The sequence below is a fragment of the Nanorana parkeri genome, unplaced genomic scaffold (genome assembly GCF_000935625.1).
Source record: "Nanorana parkeri isolate BGI_ZX_2015 unplaced genomic scaffold, ASM93562v1 scaffold1087, whole genome shotgun sequence".
NCBI classification, from domain to species: domain Eukaryota; kingdom Metazoa; phylum Chordata; class Amphibia; order Anura; family Dicroglossidae; genus Nanorana; species Nanorana parkeri.
Genome location: NW_017307355.1, coordinates 558066 through 568474, shown reverse-complemented (window position 1 = coordinate 568474; position 10409 = coordinate 558066). Strand labels below are relative to the sequence as shown.

Here is a 10409-nt window from a genome sequence, read left to right as displayed (position 1 = left end):
GGGTTGGCGGGGGTCGTGCATCGTGATTGACGCTGGATTACATAGATGTAGCCATTTTTTTTAAATTAAAGGAACAGTCAAAGTTTGGCTCTTTGTTTTTTTTTTTCAATTAAAGGATTTTATCAAAAGTCTGGACTTTTTAATAACGCTTTTATTTAACCCTTTAGTGAATGGGTAGGGGTGCAAGTACCCCTTACTCATTCACGGGGAGTGTCATCTGGGTGCCCCCTTAATTAAAGGGGTACCCCGATGCAAATAAGCCCCCTTGCCCGCAGACCGGGTCAGGGTTGTGGGGAAGAGGCCCTTGTCCCCATCGGCATGGGGACACCCTCCCAATGCCGACAGCACGTGGCCTAGTAAGGCGCAGGGAGGCGGGGCACTCGATTGTCCCCCCCCCCTTTCCTGCCCTGCCAGGCCAGTGCTCGGATCAAGGGCCTGGTAGGACTGTTAGGGGGGACCCCATGGTTTTTTTCCCCATTTTTTGGGGCTGGGGTTCCCTCTTAAATTCCTGCCAGACCTAAAGGGCCTGGTAAGGATTTGGGGGGGAACCCCACACACTTTTTGTTAACTTTAACTTGGGGGGGGGTCCCTCCTAACATTCTTATCAGACCTAAAGGGTCTGGTATGAATTGAGGGGGGAACCTCACGCTTTTTTTTTTTTCCTCTTCTGCAGACTGTAAAAAAAAAGAAAACATTTTTTTTCTAATGTCATTTTTCTGCAACGAAATTTCGTCCAATAAACGAAATTTCATCCAGACTACCGCTAACGAATTTCGGAATCGGAAATTCGGATTCCTTTCCATTCGTTATATCTGTAATTCGGATGCATCCGAATGTCCGAGATTCCGTCCGAATTTCCTTTTCGCAACTAAACTAATCGAACATGTCTAGTGCACATAATTCCTCCAGCCTCCTCCGGAATTCCACCCTGGCACATACATCTTGAGCAGCATCAAAAGAAGCCATTCATATGGCATCTTTTCAACATGCCCAAACCATATTAACAAACAAATACCTTTTGCAGAGAACTTAGGGTACCTTTGGAAGGCACTGTATGTAGTGTTGATGGAAACAGTACCTTTCAAATAGTTTACTTTCATCAGGAGTGATATGTGGTATTTGAAGATCGTAGCCTCTCATTTCATTCAGACTTTCGCAAGGGAAGTTAGGAGCTTTGAAGCAGTAGAAGGCCTCTTCATATAAGGGGTCTAGGTACTCACAGATCTCCTTCCCCTCTTCTTCATACAGCTTAAAAGCACACTTAGTCATAGCATTTTTACCCAACATTTCAAACTTTCCCTCAAACCCAAGAACCCCTTGACTGGCATGCCTTGCCCTCCAGAGAGCTGCAACCCCTTCACTTGGGTGGAACAACCAAATGGAGACTTTGGCATCACCTGCCCAATATAAATGAAAGCGAACATGGTATGATCCATTATTCAGGTCCTCTAGTTGTCCGGACACAGAAGCTCCAAGTCCTGAAGAGAAGAGCCTGGCTCTTATGAAGTCCCCCCCGTGCCTCTTCCTGTTGCCCAAGTGATCAAACATATCAATCTGTACCACCAATTCTTCTCCAACACAGTATTGTTCCTTTGGATTGGCTATAAATGCTTTGCTATGTTTTCCACTTGTGGTTCTATTAAAATGTGTGAATGGAGCGATGGGGATGAGTTTTTCAATCCTGTCAAACATGGCGTCTATTTTCATTTGGAGGTCTGTTTTCTTTGGGGGTTGGGTCGTTAGGTTCAGAGTGTTTTCATTCTTGTTTGACCAATAGCAGTTCTGAAAAGCATTCCTAAGGGAATTCTGTAAATTAAAAATAAAACATACATAACATATTTGTTCTGATGTAAACCAGTCAAATTCCTTTTTGAAATATTATCTTAAGAGCTTTGTGTGTTTTGTTAATTGGATCTTTCTTTGCAAACCACCATTGGGTAGTATTGTGGCTTAGTGGCTAGCACTGTGACCTTGTATGCTGGGGTTTGAGATATAACACTGCCTGGAATACGGTCTGCATGGAGTTTGCACATTATTCCCATGTTTAAGTGGATTTCTCCTTCATTGTAAAAATAACCTGCTAGGTTAAGCTTTATGGCTCATGTGCTTACAAGAAATGGAGAGAAGAGGTCAGTCTGCTGCTTCTGCACAGGTTGGGAAGGGTGGGTGCCAGCTCTGTAAGTGTTACTTAGCTGTGGCCAAAGCAGGGGTGGACTGGGCCAGGGAACAATTGCCCCCCTGGGCCTCTATGATGTCTTTTAAAAAAGACTGCTGCTGCATTGGCCTGCTTGGTTCGGCTGCCTAGTGACTGCCTGGTTCACTGTTCGTGGCTCCTTCACGGCCACCTGCATCTTCCTCCACCCACTTTAGTTGCTATAGGCTAGGAGGATGACTACAGCACCACCATTGGCCGGACATTTCAGGTGGGTGGGTCTTGCAGGGGGCTCCCTTGTATCACCTTAGACAAGATAGCTGCCCCCCCACCAAGAGCAAGAGAGGAAGTGGGCATGAGGGCAGAGCGGCGGAATTTTAACATCAGATCAATTGTGTGCACTGTTAGTCCCTCTTCTTTTTGCGTTACACCACTGACCTCTGCACTCTGCATTACGCCACTGTCCTCTGCATTCCGCATTACCACTGACCTCCGCACTGTGGATTACTACTGACCTCTGCACTCTGCATTACTTTTGACCTCTGCACTCTGCATTACTACTGACCTCTACACTCTGGCGTACACTACTGACCTCTTCACTCTGTGTGCACTATAAGTCCCCGTTCTTTCTGCATTACGCCATTGACCTCTGCACTCTGTGTTACATCACTGACCTCTCCACTCTATGTTACTACTGACCTCTGAACTTTGCGTTACACAACTGACCTCTGCTCTCTTCATTATGCTATTGACCTCTGCCACTCTGCTGCCCTCTGCACTATGTGTTACTACAGACTTCTGCACTCTGCATTACTACTGATCTCTGCACTCTGCATTACTTACTACTGACCTCTGTCTCTGCATTACACCACTGACTGCTGCACTCTGTGTTAAACCACTGACCTCTGCACTCTGCATTACTACTGACCTCTGCATTCTGCGTTACTTACTACTGACCTCTGTCTCTGCATTACACCACTGACTGCTGCACTCTGTGTTAAACCACTGACCTCTGCACTCTGCATTACTACTGACCTCTGCATTCTGCGTTACACCACTGACCTCTGCAGTCTATGTTACACCACTGACCTCTGCACTCTGCGTTACACTATTGACCTCTGCAGTCTGTGTTACACCACTGTCCTCTGCATTCTGCATTACTACTGACCTCTACACCCTGTGTTCCTTACTCTGCCTCACTCTGCATTACACCACTGGCCCCTGCACTCTGCGTTACTTACTGGTGACCTTTTGCACTCTGCGCTACACCACTGACCTCAGCACTCTGCATTACTACTGACCTCTGCACTATAGGGGGATTTATGAAAGCTGTAACACCGAATCTGGAGGAGCTGTCCATAGCAACCAATCAGTTTCTGTCTTCAGTTTTTTCCAATTAGGCTTTGAAAATGAAAGAGCGAAGCTAGTTGCCATGAGCAATTGCTCCAGATTCCGTCTGCACCGGTTTTGATAAATTCCCCTTCATGTGTGTTACTACTGACCTCTGCACTCTGCCTTACACGCTGCTCACAGAAGAAGCAAAAGGGGAGCAGAGCAAGACTGGGCGTGGATGAGGAGCCCTAAAAATTATGCTGGGTGAGGAGTGCCCGAGTACCAGACATGGAGCGGAGGGAGGCCGGAACCATGCGGGGAGCCCAGCAGGAGGATCCTTTGTGGGGTTATAAATGAAATACCCTTCCTTACTTTGACTCCTCCGTTCGTTGCTGTGGTTGGAGCTTCAGCGCAGCACTATATTATGGCATAAAAATCTTCCAATGGATATTCCAGTGACAACAGTCCAAGGCAGGATTTCCTTCCACTTTAAATAAAATTTCCACTCAATTTCTCTACTCCCAGATTAAGCTCCTTTGAGTGAAACCCTTCAGCGGAAGGAGCCCAGGTGGGCTGTGCAGGATTTCTTAGCACAATAAAGATTTGCAACATGATTGAATTCCAAAGTGTGGACCAGGGGCAGATGCAGCGTCTAGTCTCAGGAGGGGCGTTGGCAGAAAAATGGTCCAAGCTGCAGAGGGACTACAAATCCCAGTGATACATTATACAGCAATGCCGAATGGCAACCGGCTAAAGGGGACTACAAATCTCAGCCATGCTTAATAGCAACCGCCTATAGAGGACTACAAATCCCAGCAATACATTATACAGCAATGCAGAATAATATGACGCTACATACACTGTGCTGCTCCGGGGTGCCAGCCTGATGTCTCCTGCGGACGATCTCAGGAAGGCTGTGGAGGGTCTCAGGTGGACTGTGGAGGATCTGAGGAGGGCTGTACGGGAACTCACCAGGGCTGTGCAGGGTCTCACCAGGGCTGTGCGGGGTCTCACCAGGGTTGTGGGGGGTCTCGCAGGTGGTTGTGGGCGGTGGGATTCCCCAGGAAAGAGGAGGAGGTGTGCGGCCGGCGCTGTAAACAGGCACCGCATGGTTAACAAGATGGCTGCCAAGGTCCCCAGCAAGCGCGGGACCTCAGACAGCCGCTTCAATTCTAAAATGTAAAGTGCCGGTATCGGGGCATTTTCATCAGTAGGAGTACTCGTGAAAATGCCCAGTATTGGCACCGATACCAATACTGGTATCAGTGCATCCCTAGTGTATAATGTAATGTATTGCTGGGTTTTGTAGTCCAGTATAGCTGGTGGTATTCTGCATTGCTCTATACTCATTATACAGCAAATCAGCAAAGCTGAATACCACCAGCTACAGCCCCACTTTCCCCTGTTACCAGCCTTCACCCACCCAGACATGGAATCCCCTCAGTACCAGCCTCACCCAACTCCTGACATCTGCAGCTCCTTCTTCTCCTTGGCGGCCAGGGGGCGGGAGGGAGCGCAGGACAGGGTCCTCAGCGTGTCCCACACAGCATGATGTGCTGCCTGGCAGTGCCTGCAGAGTCCTCACAGGTGACCGGCCTCCTTAGGTGTTCTACATACAGAGGTCCCACTACTGCCGATGCTAGAGTGGCAGCAGAGGGAAGGAACAGCACTAAATACTGGATCTGGTGTTGCCTCATTTCCTGTTGCATCTTTGGAACAGGATGTGAAGGGAAGTCTCCCCTCTGCGGACACATACAGCAGAAAAAACTATAGGTTTCTAAACCATCACCAATCTATCCAAAACTAAAAGGAGGTATATTGGCTAGAGTTATTTTCAACTGTATTAAATTAATTTACCTTTTAAGTGATTATTTAAAAAAAATAAGACCCACCATCAAAAGTAAAATATTACGTAGCTGAATTTCTTACCACAAATACGCTCCTGTACCAGAGGTAGCTCAGCATGCATAGGGCAGCCAGCAGCACTGGAACAACGAGTCTTCCCTTCTTCATGGTTCCAGAGGATTATCTGCAGAATTGGAACATGATGGGGAGCCGAGTCAGAAAGACCTGGGCTGTCATGTGACCTGGACTAGCCTAGAAATGGGTTAATTGATCACATTTAACCAGTTGACATCCGCGGTGTTAGACCCCCTTCCCATCCAGGCCATTTTTCAGTATTCAGAGCTGCAGTACTTTGACTGACATTTATTCCGTCATGCAACGCTGTAGTGAAATGAATTTTATACCATATTTTAGGGACACATAGAGCTTTCTTTTGGTGGTATTTATTCACCACTGGGGTTTTTATTTTTTTACTATATTAAGGAAAAATTACCGATTTTTTTTTTTTAACGGGTGTTTGCATTGGTCGGGTCTTTTCTGCCCGTGCGTGCCCGCTAGGGGGCGCGCGCGAGCAGAAAAAAAATGCCGTCTGGGGGCGGCAACCCGCCAATGCTGCAGTGCCGTCCGTCTGTTTTTTTACAACGGGCGGACGGCAAGTGGTTAATCTGCCTATATAATGCAGAAGATTACGCAGGTACCCTACTGGTTTTGGGACAGATATTCTGCTATTTATAACCATTACCCTGTTATTCTGAAGGTTTGGCACCTGAATAGAAAAGTGGACCATCCTGGCTCACTCTCCCTGGTCTCATCACTCTCCTGCTGCTCTCAGGCTCCAGGGTCATCACACAGCTAGTCCCCAGGCTTCAGGCCTAGCCATCTCAGACAATCCACATTGCAATTTGCAATAGCCAATAGCAGTCTGGCTTTTGCTCCCGGCTGCTTACATTCACCTGTCGGCTGCGAAAGCTAACTCTCAAGCAACCAGAAACTACAGTTATCCAGAACCTACTGATCCCCATGGGTGCCGGATAACTGGGAGTTTACTGAAGTAATATCAGAATCTATGAGGATTCAGATTATTGAAACAGTATATACACCTTCAAGAGGGGGAGATTTCCCTATTTTCAAAACGTAAAGTGTTTTGGATTTTTGAATTGAAGACACGTATACCTGATGGTATGAACTATGAATGGGATGTTACATATTTTTATGAATAGTGATTACCCATCAGGTGTAGTTCTTCATCTCAGGAGGGTTTGTTTATTAGTAAGCATGTGTACTCATCTACAATTTAACTGTTTGTATTTTTGGAGTTTAGTATATCTGGTTTACTTTATAGTCATGGATCTATTTGCTAATTACATTTACACTTTTACATTTTTAATGCAGACATCCCAACTCTCCCGGACGCTCCGGGAGTCTCCCGCTATTGGATAGCGACTCCCGGCCGCCCGGGAGAGAAACACTTCCTCCCGGAAAGGTTTATCTGCTCGATCGAGCAGATAAACCTTTCCCTGCGATCAATCAGCAGAGGGGGACCTGAATTTTTCTATCAGGTCCTCTTCTGGTGATTGAAAGCAGCAGAGGGCGGGTGCAATAGCTAGTTTGCTATTGGCTATTGCAAAGTGCAATAGCCAATAGGAATCTAGCTATGGATTCGTAAGCCTTTTTTTTTTTATATTCTGACGACTGCAACTAAAAACAAAATCAGAAAAAAAACCTGCAGATAGCAAAGAAGCTATTGCTTCCTGTGCTATCTGCCATCATTTCAGGGGGGTGCTCTCTCCCAGCCCCCCTAACCTCCTCCGTGGATGGGGGGGGGGGGTAGAGGGCACCTCCCTGAAATGAGAACGACACCTCCCTGAAATGGCTTCTTTCAGGTTGGGATCCCTGTTAATGGTTTTGTTTAATAACATTAGTTTTTTTTAAAATGTGTCCTCCTCTCCTTTTGGTCTCTTTCCCCCTTTTCCATCCTTCCTTCCTTCTCCTATACTGTCCCCCCGTCTTGAGATCAACATGTGTGGATTAAGGAAGGATAGATAGAGGATGATTGCTCATTTACATGCATTTTTGTGCATTGGTAGAGAAGGGGTTAATAAGACAGAAGGAGAGGAGGCTACTCATTAGTTACATATGTGACATGGGGAAATGGAACCTTTTAAATGTTCTTTGTAATCTCTCTTCATCTCTATGAATAAGTCGTTTGGTGTAACATGTTGGAGTTGGAGGAGCCTGTTTGTGTTTACAGCATGTTTTGACTTCAATGTCCAGCTTGTGATGCCAGTCGTTTTGTGCGGCAATTATTTCTGCCAGAACCATCTAGGTACAGTTAGGGTTGCCACCTGTCCAGGATTCACCCGGACAGTCCGGGTTTTGAATGCTGTGTTCCGGTTTCATGGCTCAGAAACCCGGACACAAGATGTCAAGCAGACAGGGACAACAAAAATTAAGATAGGGGCTATTGGCCCCCCACTGAAAATAATCTTAACTGTGATATTTACATATGAATGGGCGGCGCTATGTACATATGAATAAGCTATCACTTATTCTCACCAAAAAATGTCTGCGCGTAGCTAGAGTGTTCGGGTTTCGCTTGAAAAAAAGGTTGCAACCCTAGGTATAGTGTTGCATGACAGAGTTATTGTCAACTAGCACAGCACCTCTTCTACGGGACACAGGTAAGTCGCCAGCATTGCTTCTGTTGTAAAGCCGCCGGGAGTCTGTTTAAACAGCCCCGATGCTGGCGACGTACACTGTACGCCGTCAGTCACGAAGGGGTTACAAAATCTCAGAAGACCCATTCAATAGAAGAGCAAATATACCTCACCTCTCAGATGGCCCAGGTCTCATATAGTAGTGTAGGTCACTACTAGGTTCAGCAGTGATGTATGAGTCAGCAATGCAACCACGATGAAGAGTAGTGGACATAGGCATCCAACACTCCTGGAAGAGCCTACAGGAGGCTTCAGAGCGCGAACAGAGGTAAGGTAGGATGCTATAAAAGGACAGTGTATGCTGGGACTAGAGGGAATTATTCTCCTAGCTTTCCTTCTTCCCTGAGAGAGATGGTGGCAAGATGAACGACAGTGTCACTATTAGAACAAGGAAGTTTATGACCAACAACAGACTGCTTCTGAGGAAGCAGATGGTCATAGGTGTCCTTTATCCTGGAAAAGCCACCGTCCCCAAGACAGTAAGGCCTGGAGCTATGGATAGCAGAGGAATGAGCCGAAGGCCTGCATGACAAGGCTGTGAAGGGAACGAGGATAGGAAAGGGTTAAGGAGCAAAAGAAAAAGGATATAGAAGGGTCACTTACGGGATTGGATGAAGGGGTCCTTCAGGAAGTTAGTCAGGTAGGAGGAGTCTATATCTGGACGGGGGACCCATCCGTGGTGTGGGTGTCCTTCGGCAGTTGTACGGTCATATGGGTATGACCGGTTAATAGGGACCAACGTGGGTCTGCGGGCAATTTAGTTATGTCCCCGAGGCGGTGTATGGCGGCTGGGGGCATTCAGTTACAAGTAAGGTGCCCGCAGATACTGGTCTGTTTAGGGTCCGATTGTCTTCAAGGACCTTGAAACCAACAAGTTTATACAGTATGGTTATGGGTTTCTTGTTGTTATTTAAATTGTTATTTATAATTATATTTATTATAAAAGGCTGCTGTGGCCATTTAAACTCCCGCTGTTGTGTGGTGTATTCATTGGTAACATGGGACGGGGGTTAGAAGTTGATGAGGGTACTGGGAAAGGGACCTCTGAGCTACCTTAGTCATGGAATCAGGGAGAAGCTGGCCAAAATGTACAACACTACCCCAGATGTGATCTTTGTATTTGGCTTTAAGACTCACTTTGGAGGCGGCAAAACTACTGGTTTTGGCATGATCTACAATTCAGTGGACTATGCAAAGAAAAATGAGAGGAAAAAAAGTTCTAGAAAACAACGTAAAGAAAGAAAGGACAGAATGAAGAAATTCAAAATGCACAGCCCAAGCAAATGTAGGTGCTGGTAAAAAGTAAAGTACAAAATAGTATTGATTTATGTTAAAAAATCTGAGGGTTTAATGTCACTTTAAGTAGCTCTCCCAGGAGTGGTGGGCAAAGGTCAGCTGTTTGCTCAAGGTGGAACTGGGTGTGCAAGGAGGAAGCAACAAAAACAGAATGTATAAAGTCTAGATTTGAGGAAGAACTCCAGGTTGTAGAAAAATTAACCCTTGCAGTGGGGCTACACCAGCACTGCAAGGATTGACTGCTTGCTTTTCTCTAGGGGCTCAAAGAAAGACTCTCAATCCCGCCTGGTCTCCGCTGCCTCTTCTCCCCCGGGCTCCAGCAGTCTAAGTCCTTCTGACATCATCACGTCTAATACAGTCCATTCATCTGTATTAGACATGAGGACACCGAGGGACATACACAGAGCAGAGGGAGAGAGAGAGGTGAGGGGTCACTCTTGTAGGATCCAGGATCGGGTGAGTATTTCTTCTGTATTTGGACCTCTAGAGAAAAAGGAGCAGTTAACCCTAGCAGTTTGGAGGGTTAATTTTTTTACAACCTGGAATTCATAAAAAGCCAACATGGTGCGGTTTACAAAGGTCCCCCTCCATCAGGGCTTGAAACTCTTATTTTATTGAATTTTAATTTTATTGTTTTGACATTGAAAAATACAACTCAGTCTATTAGGTTACAAAGAAGCATTTGTAGATACAGAGCAGACGCCAAAGATTACATAGACTGTTTTACACACAAAAAAATAGGTCACGGACAATTACATATAGTAATCTACAAGTAGTGTTACCCAAGATATTGATAGTAGGTCACACATATATTTCAAGCAAAAGCATTGTTCATATAATGTATGTAATGACACAGCTGACAACATCCCCTGTTCTATTCAGTCATGGATCATATCAAAATCCCAAGTGACCCACTGCGAAGAAGACTTTACAAGACAGCTTTTGAGTATAAAGAGTATCATGTAGCACTTCCTCACTATTCCAGTAGGACAGATATGTCAAGATTACATTACAGTCCCTCAACTGCTCGCCTGCAACTTAAGACCAATTATATGATCTGGAAATAC

At 45.8% G+C, this 10409-nt stretch overlaps 2 protein-coding genes across 3 annotated transcripts in view; one reads left to right on the top strand and one right to left on the bottom strand.

Annotated features, from left to right (window-relative positions):
• The window catches only part of LOC108796264 (NXPE family member 4-like), a 7761-nt gene extending 5129 nt beyond the window's left edge, over positions 1-2632 (bottom strand). The window contains exons 1-2 of the mRNA XM_018567725.1: positions 2591-2632; positions 1079-1806 (exon numbers count right to left, since the gene is read on the bottom strand). Coding sequence (XP_018423227.1) covers positions 1079-1806; positions 2591-2632 — 770 coding nt within the window. The remainder of the gene's footprint in view (positions 1-1078; positions 1807-2590) is intronic.
• A 5737-nt stretch (positions 2633-8369) lies between these two features.
• On the top strand, positions 8370-9355 carry LOC108796270 (40S ribosomal protein S24-like). 2 transcript variants are annotated; one of them, XM_018567733.1, is made up of 2 exons: positions 8370-8524; positions 9108-9355. In XM_018567733.1, the coding sequence occupies exons 1-2, from the start codon at positions 8409-8411 to the stop codon at positions 9343-9345; spliced, it is 354 nt and encodes a 117-aa protein (XP_018423235.1). In that variant the 5' UTR covers positions 8370-8408; the 3' UTR covers positions 9346-9355. The 2 variants fall into 2 exon arrangements, with proteins under 2 accessions (XP_018423235.1, XP_018423236.1); XM_018567734.1 differs by having other exon boundaries at positions 8370-8530; positions 9117-9355.
• Positions 9356-10409: the final 1054 nt, after the last annotated feature.